At 41.0% G+C, this 27,544-nt stretch overlaps 1 protein-coding gene across 5 annotated transcripts in view; it reads right to left on the bottom strand.

Moving 5' to 3' along the window:
• Nucleotides 1-1,357: 1,357 nt before the first annotated feature.
• The window catches only part of pfkpb (phosphofructokinase, platelet b), a 99,050-nt gene continuing 72,863 nt past the window's right edge, over nt 1,358-27,544 (bottom strand). The window contains exons 8-23 of one of the 5 annotated variants that reach the window (XM_061797588.1): nt 25,761-25,856; nt 25,590-25,682; nt 25,391-25,516; nt 24,493-24,557; nt 24,122-24,191; nt 20,559-20,705; nt 17,693-17,763; nt 17,474-17,561; nt 14,865-15,017; nt 11,206-11,358; nt 10,471-10,635; nt 8,826-8,887; nt 3,110-3,221; nt 2,477-2,576; nt 2,297-2,402; nt 1,358-1,803 (exon numbers count right to left, since the gene is read on the bottom strand). In XM_061797588.1, coding sequence (XP_061653572.1) covers nt 1,647-1,803; nt 2,297-2,402; nt 2,477-2,576; nt 3,110-3,221; nt 8,826-8,887; nt 10,471-10,635; nt 11,206-11,358; nt 14,865-15,017; nt 17,474-17,561; nt 17,693-17,763; nt 20,559-20,705; nt 24,122-24,191; nt 24,493-24,557; nt 25,391-25,516; nt 25,590-25,682; nt 25,761-25,856 — 1,764 coding nt within the window. In that variant the 3' untranslated portion in view covers nt 1,358-1,646. Of the gene's footprint in view, nt 1,804-2,296; nt 2,403-2,476; nt 2,577-3,109; nt 3,222-8,825; nt 8,888-10,470; nt 10,710-11,205; nt 11,359-14,864; nt 15,018-17,473; nt 17,562-17,692; nt 17,764-20,558; nt 20,706-24,121; nt 24,192-24,492; nt 24,558-25,390; nt 25,517-25,589; nt 25,683-25,760; nt 25,857-27,544 lie in introns of those variants that run through there. The other 4 variants (XM_061797583.1, XM_061797585.1, XM_061797586.1 and 1 more) reach the window with 4 other exon arrangements.

The raw sequence follows: 27,544 nt of genomic DNA, 5'->3' as shown, positions 1-27,544 counted from the left end.
CACATCCCAAAAACATGCATTAATTGGAGACTCTAAATTGCCCGTAGGCATGACTGTGAGTGCGAATGGTTGTTTGTTTCTATGTGTCCTGCGATTGGCTGGCAACCAGTTCAGGGTGTACCCCGCCTCCTGCCCGATGACAGCTGGGATAGGCCCGCGACCCTAGTGAGGAGAAGCGGCTCAGAAAATGGATGGATTGATCCCCTAATGAGGTGGCCAGTGAGTTTTTAATTTAGTAACTTGTTATTTTAACAAATCTAAAGTCTTTTTCTGACATTTTGTCAGCTGTACAACCTCAAATTCTATTAAAGAAAACAATCGCAGTCAATAATAACACAATGCCACCACGTTGTGAGTGATAAAGTACAGTTTGTTTTAATAAGAGCGAAAATCCCACAGAAAAAGTCACCAGATATATTTTTAATGACAACTAACAAACTGCACTTTTTATTATCTATATTTATCTTATTAAAAGTGTCTAAATATCTTCATACCTATTAACCGTAAGTGTTGGGTGTGTCAAATATATATTTTGTAATAGTATACATGATCAAAATCCACATTAAAAACAAGAAAATACACTAATTACAGTAAAAATGTTGTATTCTGCTCCCACCTAGTGGTTACAAAGTAAACAGCAGGCGCTCCAGGACAAATCTTTTCACAGTAATAGCAGATATTGGCCGATGGCGTCACTTAGTGTGTTTAATAAAAACTACAGTATCATGAAACCTGATTAATTAAGTGTTTGTTATTAGTTTGTCCACTGGTTGTCTTGTGTTTTCATTGACTGGTCAAATTTTTTTGTCTGCAAAGTATTCACAGCACTTCACTTTTTTTCTCATTTTGTGATGTGATCAAGCCTTATTCCAAAATTGATTAAATTCAAAATTCTACACACACTTCCCCAAAGTGACAAGATGAGAAAAAGTCATTTTGAAATTTACAATGTATTAAAAATTTAAAAAACAAAATGCAGTCTTCACAGCAGGTGCCTCCCATTACTACTAATCATCCTTGAGCTGCTCAAGTGAGTCTACCTGTGGTTAATTCAGATTTGGAATGCACACACCTGTCTATAGAAGGTCCCACAATTGACTGTGAATGTTTTTCATTTTGGAATAAGGCTGTAACTTGACAAAATGTGGAAAAAGTAAAGCTCTGTGAACACCTTCCAGTTGCACTGTATATGTGACTTTACATTGGCTGGCTCCAAGTCCATTGATTGTCTGTAACTGATGTTGACTGGTGACCAGTCAACTGGGATGGATTCCAGTTTATACTAATGAGCACTAACCATTAAGAACATTTTCAGTGGCATTATGTTTAAGGCAAGAGAGTGACAAAGAGTCAAATATAAGACAAACAAAGCTTTAATACAGTGTACACGCGTGCACAAAAAAAGGACACACACTTTAAATGCACAGTTTTACACACGTTTGTGACAGTGACAACAAAGAGAAAACAACAAGAAGGAAAAAGTGCTCCATACAGTACGTCATTCGAAGTGCATATTTAAATGATATATTAGAATCTGCAATAAGTTAGAGTAACAGTATGTGACTTTCTATAATTTTCCAGATTTTTTTTTGTTTTTGCTTTTTTAGTGTTCAATAAGTCTAACCTCGCAGCAGCCAATGGGATGCTCAGATGGCGGCTGAAGCGTCACCCTCTTTGGCCCGGAAGCGAGTGACATGCTCCAGCTGACCCGAGTCGGACACGTCGTAGCTCGTCTTGTACTTGGCCAGGATTTTCATCAAGGGGCGCAGCTTCAGCCACCATTGCTCCTTGGGGATCCTGTGTCTGAGACAGAAAGGGACAGGACTTATTTCCTGTTTTGGCGGAGGTGTCAAACTTGGCCATCATGTAAATGTAGTCTTTGAAGGCCTAAAATGGCCTCTTCCAACCAAAATGGCAGATTTCCTGTGCTTTCCTGTCTTTTCTGTTACAGCATTGGTGCTTGAGACGTTTTTGTGGGTGTACTCATGATAGACATAGCTACCGAATTTCATGTCGCCAAGTCAAACCGGCTTCAGGGCTGAATTTAAAAAAAGAGTTTGTCTTGGACAAGTTCATCTTTGAATAAATTCCTGTGTATTTTCCAGCATGGCTTCTTGAGTCTTTCTTGTGGGTCTATTCATAATAGATTACCAGCTGACTCTACCAATTTTCACGTCGCTAAGTGAAACTATATTGGTCTGAATTTCTTCTAAAATGTTGTGCTTATTTATTCCTTCCAGATTTCATGTTGAACCACATAGTTGGTCCCTAATAATATGACAATGTTAGTTCTTACTCAAAGTCAGTCTCATCTTTTATCTGCGCCACGGGCTGGAACACCATGGCTCGGCGTCTCATGCCCAGCAGACAGGCGCTGTCCTCAGAGTTGGCAAACACTCGGCCTGTGTCCAAAGACAAAACATCAAAGCGTCGAAGTTCATGCTGAGAGACGCATAACATTTGCTCCATGTTTTACCTCCTTTGTAAGAATCCTTCATGGTCCTTGTGATCCACTGGACAGCTTTAGCCGCCACTTTGGTGCCAAAGTTTCTGTCGAAGGGAGACGGAGCGCCACCCTGTGGAACGTGTGTGTGTGTATACAGTGCATATATAAAGTCGACACAACCCTGCTCAAATGTCAGGAATTTGTTTATATAAATAAATGAGACCAAGATAAGCAATTCAAAAACATTCTCTACCCTTGATTTAAACTATACATTGTAGAACTCAGTTGAACAAAAAATAAATCTTTGCGAGAAAGTAAAAATTAACAACTGAGATAATGAGGTTGCATAAGTGTGCGCACCTGCCTATAACTGGGAATGTGGCTGTGTTTAGAATGAACCAATCGTATTCTAACTCATGTTAAATGGGAGTCAGCACACACTTGCCACCATTTACAGTTCATCTGATTTACCCCAAATAAAGTTCAGATGGTATAGTAACCTTATATTTACTCCCTCTCTTTCAAATAACATGTACAGCTTATAGGTAACAATAATGGTGTAAGAAGTTTTGAAATTATCTTGCTTTCATTATTTTATATGATAAACACCTGACTTTTGAATATGGCAGTGTAAACTTTTTACAGCCACTAAATGTACAGTACCTGCTGCATGTGTCCTAGGATGTTCTTCCTGCAGTCAAACACCCCTCGACCCTCCTCAGAGTAGAGCTGGTAGATGAAGTCAGTGGTGAAGTTCTCATTGCAGTTCTCGTTCCTGCGCACGCACGCATGCACGCACGCACGCACACACGCACGCACACACACACACACACACACACGCACGTACAATCGCACACCTTTTAAGATGGGCACCCTCCTTCGAACATCCCAAAAGAGATGACACGCCCCTGTCCAGTAATTAAGTTTGCTTTATATGATTTTTGTACAGTGGAACATTGATATAACGGACTAATTGGGGTGGGGGGGGGTCGTCCGTTACAGCCGATTGTACGATACATTGGAGCACTCTTTTTTCATGTAATTTGCCCCCATATTACTTTACAGTCCAAAGTTATTGTTTTGTACTTTTTTCATGGCCCAAATGCCCAGTCCAGTACAAAGTTTTTGTAAATAAATAATAAAAGGCTTGAAGATGTTTAAAAAGTTTAAAAAATATTTTACCCAAACCTACCACACTGGTGTTCTTGGTCAATGTGACAATGTTGACGTACAGTACTCATAGACATGTCGTTTTCAGGAGCCGTGAGGAATTAGAGTGCTTCCCAGTTCCAAATCCATTGCCACAGATGAACAGCTTGACAAAAAAAAACTGTTACTGTACCAACAATAACATGTTCCAGACTCCAGACTTGTGTTTCATATTCCACTTAGAGTTAACATGCCGCTCTCTCTCTGCACAGCGCTCTATGCACAATAGACAATGGATAGAACCATCATTACCATGGCCTGGAACTGTGCCACCTTCAACATGGCCACCACACAGGCACAAGAGGCATGTCTTATGGTTGGATCTAGTTATATTGTATATCTGTGACGTGGAAATACATCAGTCCCATTCTCTGCATTGCTCTGTATTGCGCCACAGCTGCAGTAAATAACAGTGGCCAATTCTTGAACTAACAGACTTTGGCAATGGCAGTTTAAGTGACAAATGGAAACTATTTTTGGATACATTGTTCGGTCACGATGATCCGTTTTAGCCGATATCCATTATAACGGGGTCCGGAATATCGAGGTTCCACTGTACTAGTAAAGGCAGCCTTTCCCAATCATCCGGCCTGCTGGCCACCTATTTATGGCCCTTGAACTGTTTAAAGGCCTTTTCAAACTGGACTTAGTGCAGTGCACCGTTGACCAACACATTATCACGACTCCTACTCCTCAATATAAGAAAAGCCACGGTTGTCTGTTGTAAAGATGTAAAATACACAGTGGATGCTGCAAGAATCAAATGCAATGTGTGGGCGGCGCTTCGAGATTTCCTTCGGCTGTGGCTGTCAATGAAAAAGTGTGTAGCAACACACAAGCATACTGTATGTGCCTTGTATGCATTAGCCATTACTTGTGCAGCAGAATGGGTTATTAGAGTGTTTTACACGTTGTTAATTAGACTTTACACCGATCTGATCGGCTTGATCGGTATCGGCCGATAATTAGCATTTTATGCAGATCGGCTAATCAGCTTTAATATCATAATTCGCCGATCCGATCAATGACATCATTGCTTGGCTCCGCAAAAGACATTTACTCCGCGTCGCCGTTGAGTATGTTTTAGTCCAAAAGCTAGTTTATTTTTAGCCTTGTCACGTGTCTTGTGATGTAGTACTGTAAATACCTGACAGCCAATAAAGTTTCTTAAATCTTGTCGGAGAAAGAAAACATGTCGGCAGGGTGGCACTTTTTTGCGGTGTCTTGAGACAGACAACACGAAAGCCATTCACAATCTGTGCAAAACTAAAGTACCTCGTGGGGGAACGTCATCTAAATACTTCAACACAACAAATTTGAATCGGGCAAGAATGTACACAAGGAGCATGCCACGTTCAAGCAATGTAGCATGGAAAGGGAAAAGCTAACAACCAAATGGCAAACAAAGGCAAAGGCAAACAACACTGGACAACACCCATCCATATAGCCGGGAGAGTGAGAACGTTAGTTAGCATGTCATTAACAGTATTTGTTAACGTAAAGTCATTTAATTACAATAAAGTAATTTAATTACAGTAAGTTTGCCCCCGGTGGCACGGTGAACAACTGGTTAGAGCAGGGGTGCCCGAACTTTTTGGCTCAGGGGCCACATTGCCGTAAAAAAATTGTCATGCGGGCCAGCATTAATTGTACATGCTACCGACGAGGGGAATGCTTTTTTGTATTTTTATTTTACTTTGTTTTACTAAGCTGTCTGCTACTAGGTAGATCTTATAACTGCCTGACCTGGATAAATGAAGGTTAAAATAAAAATTAATGAAATGCAAAATAAGTATTTTTATGAAATTTGACTCAAACTCAAACTTTATTCATCAGAATCAACAAACAACATGTTTGCATTAATGTGAAGGGTGATACTGAGATCTCGACTGCAGTAAATGGGGCAGGTCTGGCTCAAAAGCGGTGGTTTTAATGCGCAAGATGTCACGCAGGTGGGAGTCACTTAGTCTTGTCCTCACGCAGTTCTTATTCATGTTCATGACTGAGAATGTCTTCTCACACAAGTATGTCGAGCCAAACAAGCTCAACATTTTCTTAGCAAATGTACGAATCTCTTGGAACCTGTCTTTATCCAGCTGCTGGTAAAAGTTGACAAGAGGGAGTTGTTGGTACCGGCTGCGACACTCTGTGTCACACTGCAGCTCAATGAGCTCCAACTGCAGGTGGGCCGGAACGTCACTGAGATGCACGGAAACGGGAGAAGAAAAAAGCGTAATCTCCTTTTCAATAGTTGCAAAATCCCTGAAAGGCTGTTGAAACTCCTCAGTCAGAGATGAGATGTTTGCGGCATACCTCCTCATTTGCGCACTGATATTGTGCGCTGGAAAACGGGTCATTATTTCTTGCAAAGATTGGAAATGTGTGGTATTGGGCTGCGTTTGTGACAGGTGGGTTTGGAAAAGTAGCAGCTTGGTCCGAAAGTCTTTAATATGTGAATACAGTTAATATGTGAATACAGTCACATATCAATGCATTTTGCTCCTGAAGGCTCGTGTTCAGGTTGTTAAGATGTCGGGTTATGTCAACTAAAAATCCAAAATCAGACAGCCAAACAGGATCGGTTAGTTCTGGCATCGGTTGTCCCTTTTTTGCCAAGAATTGTCCAATTTCCTCTTTGAGTGAGTAGAAACGCTGCAGTGCAGACCCCCGACTGAGCCATCTTACATCAGCGTGATACACAACATCTCCGTATTCAGCGTGGATATCCAGTAAAAATTGTTGAAACTGGCGGTGGCACAGGGCTTTGGAGCGAATATAATTAATAGCCTTTATCACCGGTTTCATAACGTGATCATATTTCAGATGTTTGGCACATAGAACTTGTTGGTGAATAATACAATGGAGTTTTATAGCTTTACCTCCTTCTTCGCTTACTTTGTTACACACTAGGGTTGATAATCCACTGTGCTCGCCAACCATGGCAGGTGAGCCATCCGTAATAAACCCCGTGATTTTATTCCACTGTAATTTTATGTCATCTACGGCGGAACAAACAGAAGCAAATAAATCTTTCCCTCTTGTTTGGTCCTTAAGGCTCTGGAGGTCAAGTAGCTCTTCACGCACATTCATTTCACTGTCCACTCCTCTCAAAAAAATCAGTAACTGAGCGCTGTCGGATGCATCCGTGCTTTCGTCACAGGCTAACGAAAAAAATTCACTCCACTCCTTTTGCATCCAACTGTCTCTTAATATCAGAAGAAACTTCTTCGATCCTTCGTGACACAGTGCTACGAGCCAGGAAAACATTGGCGAACTGTTGCTTTTTCTCAGGACAAATGTTCTCCACCATTTTCATCACACAGTCTTTAATAAGTAAAGTAAAAGGTTTGCAGTGCTTGGCAATCAGCGTTGCCACCTCATAGCTTGCCTTTGTTGCATTTTCATTCGACACACTGGCTCTTGTGAAAAAGTGTTGCTGTGCCGTTAAACCAGCTTCCAGTTGCTTCAATTTTTCACTGCGTTCGTTCCCAGTTAGCTTGTCGTAATTAGCATGTTCCGTCTGGTAGTGCCTCTTTATATTGAACTCCTTGAACACAGCCACAGTCTCTTGGCAAATTAGGCAGACGCAGTTGTTTCTAAACTCAGGGAAAAAATATTCAGACTTCCATTTGTCCTGGAAATGTCGGCCCTCGCTATCAACTTTCCTTTTCTTACTTCCAGTTGCCATTTTAGAAATGGGCAAAAAACAGATCATCCGCAAAAGGGCCCCGCGAGAGTTCAGCCACAAGTTTACTGCCATCCTGTGGTGAAATATAAAATTGCGCGTGTATTTTGTACTGCCGGGCCACATATTATTGGTTTTATGACAGAGGCTTCGGGCCAGTGGAAATATGAACACGGGCCGGATTGGCCCGGGGGCCGGACTTTGGACATGTCTGGGTTAGAGCGTCTGCCTCACAGTTCTGAGGTCCGGGGTTCAATCCCCGGCCCCGCCTGTGTGGAGTTTGCAGGTTCTCCCCATGCCTTCGTGGGTTTTCTCTGGGCACTCCAGTTTCCTCCCACATCCCAAAAACATGCATGGTAGGTTAATTGACAACTCTAAATTGCCCGTAGGTGTGAATGTGAGTGAGAATGGTTGTTTGTTTGTATGTGCCCTGCAATTGGTTGGCAACCAGTTCAGGGTGTACCCCGCCTCCTGCCCAATGATAGCTGGGATAGTCTCCAGCACACCCGCGACCCTTGTGAGGAGAAGCGGCTCAGAAAATGGATGGATGGATGGATGGATAAGTTTGCACCCATTATTTCTGTCTCAAGTAATGTTGCTTTGACCTGACCGAACTTTAAACTTATGTCAGTGGCCAATCCTTGAATGCCCCCTAGAGGTCATTGATGTTTTACCTTTTGTCTAAAATGCTAGAGAATACTTTTGAACATACTCAGTATACAGTACACAAGTATATATAGTAAATGAACAAGTAATTTAAATAGACACATTGCTCCATCTTGTGATCAGATCGGTGATCGGTTATCTTTTTTTTAATTTTAAACTCGCTGATCGGTGATCGGCCCCAAAAATCCTGATTGTGTATAGCCTAGCCTAGCCTAGTTTAATTAGTAAAAGGTACCGTATATCGATTGCTTAATCAGCTGAAATCTGGCACCAGAAGTGGTGCGCTTTTTCTTGCAGAATTATACAGGCATAATACAGGTAATGGTATCTTCACGGTGTAAATGCTTAATGTATTCTGATTTGCCAAAATGGAAATTAGATTCTCTTGTAGTTTGTATTTTTGTTGTTGTTTTGAATGAAAAGGATATTTTGTTTTCAATACTACAGTATTATTGCATGTGGCCTGAGCGACCTCAATAAATGGCCCTATGACACATTGCCAAAATTATTTGTGGCCCTTTAAGATTGTACTTGAGTATCCCTGTTTTACGCATTCCATTTAACACCTTGACACAGAAGGCACCCTTTCCCAGGTGCACTATTTCTATACCAGTAAATAGACTAAGGAATCTTTACCAGAACTGTTTAATGTTTAAGGCTTTATGCACCCCTTTTAACATCCTTACAGTTCGCACACCCCCTCTCGCTTGCACATGATTTCAGTTTATTTGATACTAAACTAGAAAATAGTATGAGGCAGCCATTCCTAACCCTTTCAAGCAAGGCACCTCCGTCACACTCCCTTCTCGTTTCACTCACCTGAGCACCAGACCTCTCTGGATGCTGGTCTTCATTTTCTCTGTCAGATGCTCCACATTACCCTGAAATTTTTTTTAAAAAAACACACACACGTGAGGTGCTTAGTGAAATTTCCAGATGTTTTTTTTATTTTTTTTTAATCCAGCCCCTGAAGATAATTTGATTTAACAACCTGAAATCTGGTAGTATATCTAACATGAGTAGACCCACAAAAAAAGTCTCAACAAGCCATGCTGGAAAAGACGGGAAGTCTGCCATTTTGGTTTTAAGTGGCCATTTTACTGTTATTTTGGGCATTTCCAGGGGTCCTTTGAAATCTTCAGCCCCCCTTGCCAGTTTGACTTAACAAGATGAACTTTGGTATAAATGTCTATCATGAGTAGACCGACCCAAAAACCCCAAGAAGCCATGCCTGAAAAGACAAAGGAAGTCTGCTATTTTAGTTTGAAGTGGCCATTTTGCGGTCATTTTGGGCATTTTCCAGCATTCTCCAAATTCTTTGAAAATTCAGGCTCCGGAGCCAGTATGACTTAGCAACCTGAAATTTGGTAGACATGTCTGTCAAGTGTAGACCCACAAAAAAGTCTCAGGAAGTCATGCCCGGAAAGACAGAGGAAGTCTGCTATTTTGTTTTGAAATGGTAATTTTAAGGTAATTACCAGCTGTACTACAGTAATTTCCCCCCGATTGCTATCATATTTGAACCACATATAGTATACAAGGGTTTTGGTCATTGGTCAATTCTAGGGATGTCCCGATCCGATCACATGATTTTCAGCTGATCGAGATCGGCTGGAAAAGATCAGTTTTATTCATTTTCTGAGATTTTAAACGCCATAAAGTGACAAAATAAATAATAAAATACTAAGATATTGCCAAATGAAACAGTAACAGTTGATAGAACGTCAGACACGTTACCAATTGTGACACATTCGAATTATTTAACTCAAAATATAAGTTTAACAAGTGTGAATTATTTTGTGACAAGCGAGCTTGAGGTCATTATCAGTGTCATTTGTAGATGAGCAGAGTCACGCACGTGCTGTATCTCACCAAGTCTTTGGCTGCATGGATGGTCATTATTGCCTTAAGATACATGTGATCAGAGCAATCCCCTATTCTATGTTAAATCTTATATGCCATTCCACCGAATTTGTGCTATTTGCATCCCAGGAAATAGAATGCAGAAATGCATCATGAAGATATTATTAAGCATTCTGCGCACTGATCTGTAATTTCCTTAGTCTTAATATTCTATTAGCATTAATGCCATATGGGTATGTTTCATGTATTTGGTAATACTATGTTAAAAACTCCCTCCTGTTTGTTTTTGTTTTGTTTTGTTTAATTATGTATGATAATTAAGTTTTCTGAGTTGGACCAGTATACATTTTGAGTAGTTCAATATTATTATCTGTGCCATCAAATTTAGAGCTAAAAAAAGATAGACCTTTAAGTGTGCGTGTTTGTACAATGCATGTATATGTCCTTGGTAAATATTTTGTGTAGTCCCGGATCGGGACTCAGTATCGGCCGATCCTTAAAATCAAAGACTCGGGTGCAAAAAAAAATGTGATCGGGACATCCCTAGTCAATTGTGATGACTCGCCACAGAACATGTGACCTCCTTCAGGACGTACTGTACCTGCAGGTCTCGGATATCAAAGGGTTCCTCGTAGATGAAGACTGTGTCTGCACCTGCTGCCAGCCCGCCCACGGTGGCCAGGTAGCCGCAGTAGCCCCCCATGGTCTCGATGATGAACACCCTCCGCTTGGTGCCACTTGCCGACTGCTTGATGCGATCGCACGTCTGCCAACAACCGAATAATCCGTCATAAAAGTGACAGGGAGCCAATTGAAGAACATTTTGGGTCCGGGGAGCCCCTACAAGGGACAAAAGATGCCAATTAAACTGTACGCCTAGATGCCATAGGAATTACAAAGTTGCCCATTTCCAAGGGTAAAACATTTTAATGTTACAATAACAAATACATATTTTTTTAGAGAACACGTTATCTTTATTAGAACAAGGGGTGCTTTGAGTTACGAGCATGGTCACGGAACAAATTAAACTCAATTCTCAAGGCTCCACCATATTTAGTTGGGATAAAAAGTTGTAATCTTACAATTGACAATACTATGATATTACTCAAATTGAGTGAGGGAAGAAATTCACATTTTAACAATTTCAAAAATACATCTTTATTTGTGTAAAGATGACAAATTAAAGTGACTCTTTTTTTTTAACCTGTTGTGACATATGTGAACAGACAAGAGCACAGTTACCATGGCAACATCACATCCACAACAACAGCAAGTCACAGCATGCAAAAGTAGGAAGTTCTACAGTAGATGTATACGGGTGGGATACGCCGCTTACCTCCACGATGGCATTGAGGGAGGTGTCGGCCCCGATGCTGAGGTCGGTGCCGGGCACGTTGTTGCTAATGGTGGCAGGCAGCATGCACAGCGGCACACAAAACTCCTCAAAGTGGGCGCGAGCCTCAAACAGCTGCAGGACAGACTCCAGGGCCTGACGGATGCCCGCGTGCCGCGTTACACGTTACACTTCACCAACAGAGGGACACGGCTACAGCTAAATGTACGCGTTTCCATGTGTATTTATGACTTTCTGTCTTTCTGTGGCACAGTGTGTCTATCTTTGTGTAGCATAACTGTGTATCCATGTTCTTGTCTGCCCACTTTTGAAGTGTGTTTATATGTGTACTTGTCTTTCTACCTTTGTGTGCTCAATAATGTGTGTGTAAGTGTTTGTCTTTCTATTTTTGAGTGGCACAACAGTGTGTGCATGTATGTCTTATGTTTCTATCTTTGTGTGGCATAATTGTGTGTCTGTATTCTTGTCCTTCCAGCTTTGTGTGGCACAATTGTCTGTGTGATTGTCTTTCTACTTTTGTGTATGTTTTGTCTTTCTTTGTGGGGCACAACAGTGTGTTTGTGTGTGTGTGTGTGTGTGTGTTGTTTCTCTATCTTTGTGTGGCATTAGTTTGTGTATTCTTGTCGGTCTATATTTGTGCAAAACTCCAGTGTGTGTATGTGTGTGTTATTGTGTTTAACTGAGTGTGTGTGTGTGTGTGTACGCGCGCGCGCTTGGGGGTGGGGGTGGATTGGCTCTCTCCACTTGACAAGTGAGCTGACATCCAGTTGGCCAACACGGCTAGGAGTATCGAGTCAGAGTGACGGCATCTGTCAACACGTCACAGTGTTGACATGATCTGATAAAACCGCTCTCCCATTTTGGCTAGCGCGTGGACGCCATTCGTTAAACGTCACATTCCCACTGCCCACACACACACAGACAACAACCTCCATCCCGCACACTTGTTCTTTGTCTACTGTTGACCAAACAAATGAATCCAAGGTCACAACAACATAACACTGCATGAGAAACACTTACCTGAGGTCAGCTTGATGCTACTTATTAGCATTAGTGCCTAAATTAACTTTGAATTCAACTAACCTGACCTTTTTGGCTCTTTTTCAGGGGACTTCTCTTTACTAAGGAACTAAAACCTTTTTGCAGAACGATTTTGTTTTTGAATTATTTTCTAAATTTAATTCTGGCATAATTTATTGGGGCCAAAAGAAGACCCTGTTAAAGGGGTTTAGTACTTTTGGGGCAGGATCTGGACCTCCGATCATATCTGATTGGAACCATTTTATTAATTGAACTATAAGTACAAGGAATTTGGATTATTTGTTTACATAGAATCTAAACATCACAGTATTTAGGAATGCTCATGTTTACACTAAAAACCCAACAACAGCTTCACTTTCTTTGTCGTACTTGCTATACAGTACTATCATGTTTTATAATAACCAAATTAAAACAAGACACGGTGTCTGTAGACCTTACATTTGAATTTTTATAAGTTAAGAATGAGAGGGCAGAAGCAAATCTTATGAATCCCTCCCGCGATACATGAACAACTGAGTGAGTACTTGATAAGTTCAGGTGCGGATGATGCCAATTTTGATAATTCAATTACATGGATATTAAAAAATAATCGAATACATGAAATTTCAGTTTTTACATGAGAATGGTAGGGCAGGAATAATGTGGGTTAGGATAGATATTTTTCTAGTATGGATTTTTTTAATTTTAGATTTGAAAAAGTGGCTGATATTTAATGGGCTTAAATTCTGGTGTAAATTCATTCTACAATTTAGTTTTTTTATTGTAAAATGTTGTGCCATTTTAGTGTTGTTCTGGCCTGCGTTCATTGGAATTGGTTAAGTTGCCTTGTAGAATAACTGTGATCATTAATTTGAAAGTGTTGCTGAATATTTTCTGCCATTGAATTATTACAAATCGTATGCATTGAAAGAGATGTTTTCAGTTCTACAATATAACTTGTATATGTATTGTGTGCATGTATATATATATATATAAACACACACACAGTGTGGAAAAAGTATTTAGTCAGCCACCAATTGTGCAATTTCTCCAAATTAAAAAGACGAGCGAGGCCTGTAATTTTCATCATAGGTATACCTCACCTATGAGAGACAAAAAAATCCAGAAAATCACATTGTCTGATTTTTAAAGACTTTATTAGCAAATTATGGTGCAAAATAAGTATTTGGTCAATAATAAAAGTTCATCGCAATACTTTGTTATGTACCCTTTGTTGGCAATGACAGAGGTCAAACATTTTTCTGTAAAGGCCTCTTTATAATCCATCGCTCGCGTGGCCAAGAACGCCCGCATTGCACCACGTGACAGATGCATTGGCCCGCGCGGCCCCTCTGCATCACTTGACGCGCACACGGCAAAGATTGTTGCTGCGCGTAGAATGTTGCAGATATGATCTCTCGTGACTCGTCCGTTTTAGTCACATGCTGTGATGATGTAATAAGCCTTCCCCCATGTTCCACATACCACATAATCGATTTTGCAACATAATTAAAAGTATCATCTGGTTATCTAGGTCAATTTGTTCTAGCAGACACTGCTCCATGCTCGCCATTGTTGTTGCTTTGTTCCTTGTTACGGAAAGGAAAGTAAAAACGGATGCCGGGCAAACTGGGCGTGGGATAGCCACAATGACGTCAGTGTGGTCACCGCTCACGCGTATAAAGAATTTCCTCTAGAGCAGTTTTTGGGGCTGTCGCTGGGTAACACAGACTTTCAACTCCCTCCAAAGATTTTCTATGGCGTTGAGATCTGCAGACTGACGAGGCCACTCCAGGACCTTGAAATGCTTCTTATGAAGCGACTCCTTCATTGGCCGGGCGGTGTGTTTGGGATCATTATCATGGTGAAAGACCCAGCTACGTTTCATCTTCAATGCCCTTGCTGATGGACGATACATGGCCCAATTCATGCTTTCTTTTAAACGGATCAGTTGTCCTAGTCCCTTTGCAGAAAAACAGCCCCAAAGCATGATGTTTCCACCCCAGGTATGGTGTTCTTTGGATGCAACTCAGCATTCTTTCTCCTCCAAACACGACAAGTTGAGTTTTTACCAAAAAGTTCAATTTTGGTTTCATCTGGCCATATGACATTCTCCCAATCCTCTTCTGGATCATCCAAATGCTCTCTAGCAAACTTCTTATGATGAAAATTACAGGCTTCTCTTATCTTTTTAAGTGGGAGAACTTGCACAATTGGTGGCTGACTAAATGCGTTTTTGCCCCACTGTGTGTGTGTGTGTGTGTGTGTGTGTGTGTGTGTGTGTGTATGTATATATATATATATAGAGAGAGAGAGAGAGTGGGGGGAGGGAGGGAGAGAGAGAGAGAGAGAGTCATCCTGACAGGGCTCCGTCTCTATTCCCAGGGGGATTGCTGTACCGTGAGCCAAAGTCAGTTGAAGGTTGAACAGAAAAGAAATCAGGGCTGAGTACTCTCTGAGTCTAACCAATGAATAACAGACAAATCCATGCAGCCGCAGTAGTTTTGAACTAGTTCAGCGCCTTTTGTGTGCTGTCAATCATCACATTTGCCAGGTGTTGTGTTGTGCACTACACACACATGCACATACACACATGCACAAGCACGGGCATCCTGACTTACATCTGTGATGGCGTTGAGCGCCGTATCGGAACCGATGCTGAGGTCCGAGCCCGGTATATTGTTGGACACCGTGGCGGGGACCATCACCATAGGCACGCAAAGCTCGGCATATTTATCCCGTGCCGCGGAAAGTTCCAGTAATCCCATGTAGGCCTGCAACGGTCACAGCCGGCATCCCATTGGTTGTTAGGAGTGAGGGGGTGGGGCCAGAGACAGGTCCATTTGCGAAGACATGGAAGATGAAGGTGACGACGTTTATGATTTAAGGCTCTTTTATGCTCAATACAACAACTTGATTTTTTTAAAGCTAATTTGTAAATGTCAGACATCCTGTTCATTTTATGCCATGGCTTCTCGATACTTGGCTCTACTCATGATATACATCCCAACCAAAATTTCATGAAGTGCAACTAGCTTCAGGGGCTGCATTTTCAAAGAAAAAAAATCCCCAATAAGCCTACATTGGCCACTTCAAACCAAAATAGCAGACTTCCTCTGTCTTTTCGGGGATGGCTTCTTGAAATTTGTTCTGGGTCTACTTATGATGGACATCCATCCATTCATTCTCTGAACCGCTTATGTTGCCAAACTGACTTAGGGGGGCTGAATTTTCAAGACAATCCTGGAAGTTCTACCAAGAGTCATCAAATTTCACTGCCATATTCCAACCCCTACAGATGGCCAAAATAAGCCTAAAATAGCAGAGTTCCTGTGTGTTTTCATGCATGGCTTGTTGAGACCTAGATTGACCGAGCAAATTTCATGTTGCTAGGTCAATCTGATTTTCTTTCAAATAAATTCCATGATGGGGCAAACTTTCAAAAAAAATAAATAAATCTTGGAGGCACTACCAAGAGGCATTAACATTTGCCACCTTGCCCCACTCACCTGCAATGGCCAAAACCTACGGTACATGTTTGGAAATTCAGCGTTGGCCATTTATCTAGTATAGGCTACATGGGGCAAATTTGGTAGGAGGCAAAAATCTCTAGGACAAGTTTGTCTTTGAAGTACCACTGTAAAAATAGCCAAAATGTGGCTAAAATGGTTTCAAATTAAATTGACAGACTTCCTATGTCTTATCAGGTAGCCTATGGCTTCTTGAGACTTTTTTGTAGGTCTACTCATGATAAATATGCCTACCAAATTTCATGTTGCCAAATGAAGCTGGCTTCGGGTGATCAATTTTCCAAAATTCCAGGGTTGCTACAGAGCCAATTTTGGGTGGTCACGTGGTGACTTCTTAAATGCGGCAAAGCTGTCAAACTTCGGGGATAGACACAAAAGATAACTTCAAAGAAATTTCCAGAAGTAGCGAAAAACATAGCGGATAAGATATGCTATCAAAAAGGCTAAAAGCAAACAATGTTAGCATGAGCTAGCTTAGCTTGCAAAACAAATGTCATCAACATGAAAGACAAACAGGCTAACGAGAAGCGGCGGCATTTCCGCCAATAAACATAACGTGGGTAGGAAACAAATAATAATGGGAGGAGCCAAGGGGAGAGAGCCAATCACAGTGCACACACAAAAACACTCAAAACAAAAATTTTAGATTCCTGTCATGAAACCCTATTCCTAAATAGAAACCCTAACTCTTCCTTCAAAACCTGAGTGGATAACCTAATTTGAAGCTCTAACAATAATTTGAAACCCTAAAAGTCAAATTTGAAACCTCAACATTGTCTTAAAACCATATTTTATAATCCTAACTTGAAACCCTATTGCTATCTTAAAACCATAAACTTATCTTGAGACCATATTCCTGGCTTTAAAACCTGGCCCTGTCTTAAAAACCCTAACTTGAAACGCTACCCACGTCTTAAAACCTACTTCGAAACTGTAACCCTGTCTGGAAATTCCAATCATTGTTTGAAACTAATCCTGGCTTGAAACCCAAGTCTTGCCTTGAAACCATACTTTGAAACTGTAACCCTGTCTTGAAACACTGTTTTATGAAACACTGAAGTCCTAAAACCTCGATTTGAATCCCTAACCTAGATCTTGAAACCCTACCTTGAAACTATATTACTGGCTTAAAACCCTCACCTTGTTTTGAAACCCTACTCCTGGCTTGAAACTGTAAACTTGTCTTGAAACCCTGACTTTAAACCTAACCCTAACTTGAAACCCTAATTTGAAACTAACACTGATTCGCATTTGTAAAACTGTCTTGAAATGCCAATTTGAAATCCTAACCCCTAATTTTTGACCCTATTACGGATTTAATACCCTAACTTGGTCTTGAAACCCTACTCCTGGTTGGATACCCTAACCTTGTGTTGAAACTCTAACTTGAAACCCTAACCCTGGTCCTGTCAAATTGACTGTTTTATGCCCTAATTTAAAAAATGATGAGTTCGTCTGATGTCTTGTGATTGACATTAACAATGTAAACTTTTAATGTGAAAATGTTTCACTGTTTGTGCCAGTCAAACAATAATAACAACAACAAAGTCTACATATATAATAAACATAACAGTGAATCATATTTTTTTCATAATGCTTACCATTTGCTTTGCTCATCAACAAACTGATGACAATCAATGACGAATAATACTTCTAATGATATTTCCATTTTTTCTGATTAATTGTTAAAGTTTTGTTACCTCAAAGCCGCCGATGACGAGCAGAGCGTTGATGTTGTAGATCCTCATCTGCTCAGCGATCTTGTCTAAATGTTTACCGGGAAGTGTTCTACAGGACCAGTCGGAGAAAAAGACCGCTTCCATTTAGTCCACTCACACCGCACACCAAACATTGTGTTGTGAACATGCAAACACCCCTGGATAGCGGACCAAAGACTGGAAATATGTCCAAATCTTTACCTTTTTGTCCCGAGAAGTGATCCTCCTTGGCCCGTCCAGCCTCCCACATCGCCCCACTTGATCTCCTTGATCTGATTGACGCACAGGGAAAGCAAGACAAATGTTGCCATGGAAATCAATAAGAAATATCCATCCATCCATCCATTTTCTGAACCACTTCTCCTCACTAGGGTCGCGGGCATGCTGGAGCCTATCCCAGCTGTCATCGGGCAGGATGACACCCTGAACTGGTTGCCAGCCAATCGCAGGGCACATCGAAACAAACAACCATTCGCACTCACAGTCATGCCTACGGGCAATTTAGAGTCTCCAATTAATGCATGTTTTTGGGATGTGGGAGGAAACCGGAGTGCCCGGAGAAAACCCACGCAGGCACGGGGAGAACATGCAAACTCCACACAGGCGGGGCCGGGGATAGAACCCGGGTCCTCAGAACTGTGAGGGTGACGCTCTAACCAGTCGGCCACCGTGCCGCCAAATATCCATCAATCCATAAAAACACAGTCCTTAATAAGTCACAGTCAGTGTATGGACGCTTTTAAACCTTGTTTGAAATCCTAACCATGGTTTGAAAACCTAACCTTGGATTAATACATGCATTTAAAACCCTAGCCCTTGTTTGAAACCATGACCCTTTCTTTAAAGTCTAATCCAGGCTTGAAAGCCTACTTTGAAACTATAACCCTGCCTTGAAACCATATTTTGAAACCCTCACCCTGGTTTTAAACCCTAATAACCTAATTTGAAATCCTAAACTTGTCTTCATAACCCTAACCCTAATCCTGCGTTAAAACCCCGATTGAAACATCTCAAACTAGCTTGAAACTCTACTTTGAAACTAAACCTGGCTCAGGCACGTGCACAGAAATTTGGGGGGGCATGTGCTCTTGCCCTCTGCCCCCATAAAAAAGGCACAATCACCAAAATTATTCATACAATTAAGAAAAAAACAGTATTCAACTTACCTTAACCCCAACCCTGGTTTGAAACACTAACCTTCGTTATAAACTCTCACCTTCCATCGAAACCCTAACACTGGCTTGGAGCCCTAATTTGAAACCATAACCCTGTCTCGAAACCCGACTTTGAGTATGAAACCCTGTCTTGAAACCTTAATCCTGGCCTCAAACCCTAATTTGAAGCCTTCCATTTTGCATGAAACCCTACTTTAAAGGCAAAATCTTGTCTTGAAACCCTGATGTTGAACCTCAAATCCTTAATTTGAACCCTTAACCCTTGTTTGAAACGCTACTACGAAACCATAACTCTTACTTGAAACTCTAACTCTAACCCCTGTTTGAAACAACAGCATGTAACATACACCCTGGCTTAACCTTCTAATTTGAAACCCCAACCCTGTCTTGAAACCCTATCTTTGACTTCAACCCCTTTCCATCCCTGATGTTGAACCTCAAACCCTTTATTTGAAACCATAACCCTTGTTTGAAACCCAAATTTGAAACCCTGACAGTGTCTTTCCAGGTTGTTTAGATTATTCTTTCTGATTCCACTACATGACAAGTGTTCGCTCCTGCTTATCTCAGCTTCCTGCCTGGCGCCACTTGTCACGCTGACCTGAGGAATGTCTCTTTCCGCCGGGTTTAATTTAGTGGCGGGCGCTACTCGTTAGCTCATGCACAAGCACGCTAGTGCTCTGACACTAGAAGCCAATGCAGAAAGGGAGAAGGAAAGACAATCTCTGAGGAGATCAGTTGACGGCTTTGCTTGTGCTGAGTTCGTGACTGCTGGGAAATATCAGCATTGAAGACAAAGAGAACGTTAACAAAAAATATGCCAAACTTTGAGGGCTTTCCAATGCTCAGAAACTCATCATATTTGGCAGGCATGTTCATCTTGGTGAATATTTAAATTTGGTAGTAACCTCCTAAATTTGGCTCTGTAGCACTGCCTGGATTTTTTATTTATTTTTTTAATTCAGCCCCCAAAGCCACTTTGACTTAGCAGCATGGAATTTGGTAGGCATTTCTATCATGACTAGACCAAGAAAAACAGCTCAAGAAGCCATGTCCGAAAAGACAAGTCTGCCAATTTGATTTGAAATGGTCATTTTAGGGTTATTTTTGTCACTTCCAGGGTTTACTTAAATGTTTTAAAATTTCTGCCCTTGAAGTTAGTTACATTTAGTTAGCCACATGAAATTTGGTAGATATTTCTATCATGAATCGGCCTACCGGGAAAGACATTTTTAAGGGGTTCTTCAAGGATGACTTAATCCTACAGATTAGCTACTTTTTAAAACTCAGCCCCCAAAGTCAGTTTGACTTAGAAACATGAAATCTGGTAGGCATACTGTATCTACCATGAGTAGACCTACAAAGAAATCTCAAGCCATGCCGGAAAAGACAGGAGTTTTGCCATTTTGGGTCTAAGTGGCCACTTCAGCAATTTTTTAAAGAGTTTCTGTCAAAATGAACTTGTCCTAGTGATTGAATAATTTAGAAAATTCAGCCCTCAAAGCCAGTTTAACTAGATATTTGGTAGGCACATCCATCGTGAGTAGACCTACAAATATGTCTCAAGATGCCATGCCCAAAACCAAGCAGGGAGTCTGCTATGTTAGTTTGAAGCTGTCACTTATGACATTTCTCCAGGGGTCCTGCAAAGACAAACTTGTCCTGGAGGTTTTTTCTGTGCTACCAAATTGGAAGCATGTATAAAAGACAAATGGATGACGCTAAATTGTAAAGAATTTGACTTTTTGTCATTGTGTGTGGGCGAAGCATGGCAGCAAAGATTGACCCACCACGAAACCTAAAACTCTTAAATCAAAGCTCCCCACTGGAAGTCTGAAATGTCCACTTTCCCAGTTTACCCCAGCCTGACTTCTTGTCCGTCGATCTCTCACCTGACCCTTGTAGAATCCCTCGAAGCCGTCGCTCACAGCAAACATTTTGTGGCCTTCGGTGATTCCCACCCGGACGGCGGAGCGCACGGCAGCATTCATCCCGGCAGCGGGCGCCCCAACATTCAACACGGCCACGTTGAAGGAGCTCTTAGAAGGACGAACAACACAGGAAACTTTTGTCTTTCCTGACATAACAGCGAGAAAGTCTGAACTTTTCTCTGGTGACTATTCACACTTTTCCTGAGCATACAAGTCCTGATCCTGGCATGCAAGAAGCTGCATGCTGCCACAAGATGCAACCAAGCAGCAGAGACCCTTAAACTGTCACTCAAATGCACACGTCATTGTACATGTCAAGGACACACAACTGATGTGTGCAAGAGGGCGACATTGGCACTAAAATACGATACAATGGTGGTTCTCAACATGCAATCGATAGGGTTGCCACAGCAACCAGATAGTTTGGGAGGGGCCGAGCATCAAAGCGATGGGCCCTAGTTGTTATCGTAAAGTGTAAAATGTAAAAAAAAAAAAAATTTATAAAAAAGGTTTGTCCAGTAACAACAAAATTTTGTCAAGCAGATGAACACATAGCTGGTGAGCCGGTTAGCCGCGATCACTAACGTGCCGTCTTTGCATGTCTGTCGTTTACCCATGCAAAGACAAAACAGGAAGTGACCCGCACTGACCACGTGCGATTATGTTGTTCTACAACGGAGCCTCCAAAAGCGGAGCTAGAGCTAAAATAACGTAAAACTACTCGCCCTAGTCGAGGTATTGCTAGAATTAGTAAGTGTAGTAATATGTGTATGTGATTTGATATTTTATTAATTGCATTAATTATGTTATACTGAGGCGGCACGGTGGACGACTGATTAGAGCGTCAGCCTCACAGTTCTGAGGACCCGGGTCCATCCCCGGCCCCGCCTGTGTGGAGTTTGCATGTTCTCCCCGTGCCTGTGTGGGTTTTCTCCGGGCACTCCGGTTTCCTCCCACATCCCAAAAACATGCATTAATTGGAGACTCTAAATTACCCGTAGGCATGACTGTGAGTGCGAATGGTTGTTTGTTTCTATGTGCCCTGCGATTGGCTGGCAACCAGTTCAGGGTGTACGCCTCCTGCCCGATGATAGCTGGGATAGGCTCCAGCACGCCCGCGACCCTAGTGAGGAGAAGCGGCTCAGAAAATGGATGGATGGATGTTATACTGAGCGATCAGATGGTTTTCCTGCACTAAATAGCGTTCCATTTCCTGTTGTATGGTTATCATTTCATGTTCCCTTCTGCTGTGGCATCAAAAAAAAAGAAAAGAAAAAAATCTTAAAACAAAGACTAAAGCAAAACACGACAGAAAACAAAAACAACACAAAAATAAAGAAAAGATAAAAACAAAACAACAACAAAAATTAAGAACAAAATAAAAACAACATTAGAAACATACAACATAAGAAAAAATAAGAAAATAAATCACAGGAAAAAAAACACAAACTTGAACAAAAACGACAACACAAAAACAAAGCAAAACACAACACAGAAAACAGAAAAGAAAAACAAAAACAAAAAAGCTAGAGAAAAACAACAAACTTTTTTTTAAACTATGGAATTAAAAAAATAATAACAAAGAAAAATAACTCAAAAAACTAAGACAAAACAAAACTGAGAAAAAATTTACACTAAAAATTAAAACCACAACACAAAAAAAAAAAACTAAAGAAAAACTTACAAATCAAACAAAACAAACACAATATGGAAAATAAATTTTAAAAAAACACAAAAAGAAAAAAAACTACACAAAAACTAAATGATTACAACACAAAATAAATTAAGGAAATAGAAGAAATAAAAAACAAAAAAAGACAAAAATGGCACAAAATAGAAAAAACACAACACAAAAAAAAAAGAAAAAGGTTAAAACACTGACAAAGCTAATCCTTTTATAGGCCCGCTTAGCTGACATCTCATGCGACTGCTTTAAACTTGTTTTGTTTGACTTTTGAAGCCGGTGTTTAAACCAGCTAAACATTTTGGTTAAACGTCCCTTTTTTTTTTTTTTTTTTTTTTTTTTTACTTTGGAGGTTCCGCTGTGTTACGATCAGCTCAGTCTCATGTGTTGTGTTTGGGTTGCCTGTTGGGTATCACCTTCCTTTCTCTGCCTGCAGCGTTGCCTAGGAGATGTGGGCGGAGCCACTGAGTCACACCTGCCTCTTGGGTGTATTTAAGGGTGGCACATGCTGGAGGAAGGTGCTGGAGTGTTATTTGTGCTCTCGTTTGCATATCTACTGTACTCGAGTCTCCTGCTTTGCTCCTGTCGTGTCCAGTCTTGCCCTTTCCAGTGGTACTTAAGGTTTGCGTAAGTACTGATGTGATTTTGTGTTTCGGTTAGAGATGGAGAAAACTGAGGCTTTCTGAAGCAATTAATCACTTTGAGACAATTTGCCTAAAATGATACAGTGCTTTGAAGCATTTCACACACTTAAAAAGAGCGCCATGTTTCACTGTTGCATGTGTTCAATAAAGACCTGTATCATTGTCACTGTGCTCTTCGGTAGATAAATGCTTCAAAGTGACTATTACTATAATGTGATGTCTTATATTGCAGGTGCCTACAGATTGGGAGGTAAATCTTTTTATTTTGTTTTTGACAATTTACCGTATTTTTCGGACTGTAAGGCGCACTGGATTGGAAGGCGCACTATCAATGAACAGGTCTATTTTCATACATAATGTGCACCAAATTATAAGGCGGATTAAGTGAAACAAAACAGCCAGATAAGTCACTTATATACACACACACACACACACACACACACTATTATTATGTTGAAGCACAGTATTACTCCGCGAGGCTCCTCACTATGGTAACCGTAATGCTCCGACAATCCAGTTTCATAGTTACCAGTCATACTAAAACATTTTGACAGATTTTTGAGCACCGTGTACCACATAAAATCAGTTCGAGGTAAGTAAGCACAACCAGAATTCATAAGGCGCACTGTTGATTTTTGAGAAAATTTAAGGATTTGACGTGTGCCTTATAGTCTGAAATCTTTCTTTCCTTCAGCTGTGGCTCCGTCCACCACTTTTTGTTTGAATTTTTTAGTCTTGGATTCTGTACTCTCTCTCGCGTTGGCGCTTTTGTTGTTTTACTCCCGCAATCAGGTGCGATTTTTGTTTTGTAGTGTAGAGTTAGTTTTCCTGTGACAGTAGTCATCGCTGATTTTTGTGATTCCTGTTAAGAGTTTGTGGTTGAATAAAACTTGTGCAAACTTGTTTCAAACTTGATCTTCTGTGTGGTGGTCCATTCACTGGCCTAAGGTCGATCATGAGAATGATTCAATTTAAAAAGAAACTCCAAATATGTAAAAAATAATAAAAATGCTCTAAAGATCTCTCTCATTGGCTCATTATGTCACAACCAGTGCCCATAATGCATCTGTGCAGGAAGTACCTTGATAGTCTAATGTTAAAGGGTATCAGAGTAGCTGAAGGAGAGAGACATTATGTTTTAATCGTCATATTTTTGAATATATCGTACATATTTCAAAAATAATATCAGGACTTACGTGTGGAAGCTCTGAGTCTGCCTTTCGGTTGCAGAGAAGTCTGTAGGTAGTCAGGTTGTTCTCAAAGCTCCTACAAATTAGGACAAGTATGCATTAAATGTGACTCATACAGAAACCCGGACATGACATGAGGGGGATACACTCGCATGTTAAATTATTGTTCCCCAATGAAATTACTGAAAATGCCATGAATCCATTCCAGCCTCTCCCCAAAACAACACAAATGTTTTTTTTAATGAGGAATAATAGGACTCTAATATTGTACTTCATAAAAACATGCATTAAAGAAATCGAATGTAAATAATTAAACCATTTTTGTGACACTTTTTGCTTCAATTCCAAAGTAAATGGACATTATGAAAATGAAATACCTGCCACGCAGTCTGACCGCTTCCTCAAACTTCTTCTCATCCATGGCCTTCTGAACTTCTTGCGTCTGAATGCAACACACACATTTCACTTTTGTGTTGACATTAATAACATTGTATGAATATATACGCATTAATGAATCAGAGTAATTGTGAATGTGTACAATGTGATGGACCAGTTTTAAAAAACTGGTTGTGTCGCAATTGTATTGAAATGCATCCTGTAGTAATTGGAGTGAGCGGTATCGCCATCGTATCATACTAAATTGTATCAAATCATAGTGTAATTGCAGTGAATCAATATTGTATTGCATTCTAATATGTGTCGCATTGTAGTTGGAGTGAATTGTGTTGCAATTGTATTATAATTGTGTTGTATCCCATCATAATTGGAGTGAAGTGTATTACAATTGCATCATATCAAATTGTATTGTATTTGCAGCTAACGGCATCAGTCATATTTTGTCTTAGTCCATCAAATGTTAAAATTGTACCTGTCGCTACTGTGTCGTATCACATCGTAATTGGAGTGAACTGTATCAAATCGTATTGTAACTGCAGTAAATCAAATCACATTGAATTGTAATGCTACTATAGTGTACTGTATTCTATGGCAATTTTTTTATAGTAATCGTATTCAGTGAATTTGGTTGTTACTATATCATATCGCTGTTTCATTGGATCAAATTGTATAGTATCGAATCATATCTTAATTGTAGCAAACCGTATGTCATCACATTGAATTGTAGCTCTCTCCATAACATGTATGTTTGGTATTGTGCTACTACAGTATGTACAAGCCTCAGTGATGCACATCTCTATTTGCCATGTTGATAAAATCATAACGACTGCATGGACATTTTGCCTCAAAGTATGATGGAGGAAGGTCTGGTAATCTTACCATCTGCACGCACTCCATGAGGGGCAACCGCACGGCCTGGTTCCCCACCAGTGACACCACACAGGCGGGCGTGCTGGCCGAGGCCTCCAGCAAGGCCAGAACCGCCTCCACGCCCATACGACTGGCCTGTAGGGGGCGTGTTAAGCATTTAACATGACCCAAAACGTCGATATCTTGTGATGAGATCTAAGCATCTTACTAGTATCCTGTCGAAGGCGGATGGGGTTCCACCTCTTTGCACGTGGCCCAGGATAGTCACCCTGGTGTCGAAGCCCAGGTTGCGCACGACCAGCTGCCGGTGACATCAGCAAATTGGTTGGCATGTGTTGTGTAGTATGATTCTAGATGGTCAACATCTTTGAGGACTTACATCTTTGATGTAGTCGGGCGTGATGGGTTTGTTGTGGCAGTCGATGGCACCTTCAGCCACGATGATGATGTTGAGTCTCTTTTTGTCAGCACGGTTCTAGTACCAGGGCACAATGCATGCCTTAGAGAGCAGTATTCTGTATTTTGTGTGTAGATACTCGAGATAAGTCCTGTGGTGGAATGGACAGTGCTTTGGACTTCTAATTTGCTCAAAAAGAGGCAATTCAAATGTTGTGGGTTTGAGTCCCACCAGTGTTAGCATTTATCTGAGATGAATCCTGTTTCCACCAAGTAGGCTGCTTTGGTCTACAGTTGTTGTTTCCTTTTGTGAAGGTTCCTGAATCTTTTAGGTTTGGTAAGTTAGGGTAACATTCCCAAAATTACCTCTAAAGTCTCTGTGGCGCATTGGACTGCTAAGCTCGTCAAGATGAGGCAATTCAAAGGTTGTAGATTAGAGTCCCACCAGAGTCAGCTTTTAACTGAAAGGTTGAGCATGAATCCTTTGTCCCACCAAAACTACCTATGGTAGAACTTTAGATATGGGAAGTTAGGGTAACATTCCAAAAACAACAGTCTCTGTGGTGCAAAGGACAGTGCATTGGACTTCTAAGATTGTCAAGATGAGGCAATTCAAAGGTGGACGGTCGCTTTGCTCTTTTCTCTTTTCCTTCGGTAGCAGTGGTAACTCGCAGAGAGCCACTTAAGACTCACGCAGCTACGTCACCGCCAACTCGTCTGTCATGGAGGATCCCAGCCCCCGCGTCAGGCTGCCGCTGAAGAGTAAAAAAAGCGTCTTCTTCCACTTCAACTGAGGATTTACTTGATTCGACAGAGACACAGACTAGTGTCCTCCTCTCAATCGACAAGAAATTGTCAATTACACTTGACTTGCTTTGTCAAGCGACCACCGAACTCAGAAAGCTGGGAATTCACGCAACAACAGGTGAAAGAGTAAAGATTAGATAATACTGCGCTTTGATCAAGCATGATGTCAGTGGAACCACAAATTCTGAGACTGGAATATAAAATCATGAAAGAAATTACGCTGGACATTCAATCACGAAGCATGCGCGACAATCTCATTTTCTCGGGCATTCCAGAAAATGCTATGGAAGCCCCCGAGGCGCTGATTAAAATGTTCATGATTTCCGCGCTCAAGATACAGTCGACAAGATTACCTTTCGCCATCTTCACCGATTGGGAGGCCGTTGTCCAGGAAACAGACGATGTCCCATCATTACAAAGTTTGAACACTTTTTCAGCAAAAAGTTCGTGAAATCAAAAGATTGTGAGCTCAAAGGCATTTGGTTTGGAATGAACGACCAGTTCCCCAAGGAAATCAACGAGAGGTGTAAAATCTTGCAACCGATGATGAATCACCGAGAGAAAGGCAAACGAGCGTGGTTAGTTGTCGACAAGCTATATGTCGACGGCCAACTGTTTCGTGATGTCAACGTCACGCCCTGGCTCTTCTAGATAAGTATTTCTTTTGATCTGTTGTCGTTATTAATTGTCAAAAGCGTATTGTATTTTGTTTCATTTTTTCCACTTTTGCTTAGACAAACAAAAAAATGGAATCACGCATGCCACCAGCATGAATTCTCACTCCAATCTGTGTGCTTTCCTGCTCTGCTAGTTTCCACTCACAAGTCGCTCAAAACACTTCTTGAGCACTACAAACAACTTGTCACTGTTTTCTATGTTCAGTGCTTGTTCGTTACCCTTCTATTTACCCTGGGTTTGCTGTACTTCAATATAGCATCTCTATCACCCTCTCTAAATAAC

Source organism: Phyllopteryx taeniolatus, chromosome 14, assembly GCF_024500385.1.
Source record: "Phyllopteryx taeniolatus isolate TA_2022b chromosome 14, UOR_Ptae_1.2, whole genome shotgun sequence".
Classification (NCBI taxonomy): Eukaryota; Metazoa; Chordata; class Actinopteri; order Syngnathiformes; family Syngnathidae; genus Phyllopteryx; species Phyllopteryx taeniolatus.
Note: the sequence above shows the minus strand (reverse complement) of the source record. Positions and strands in the feature narration are given on the sequence as shown.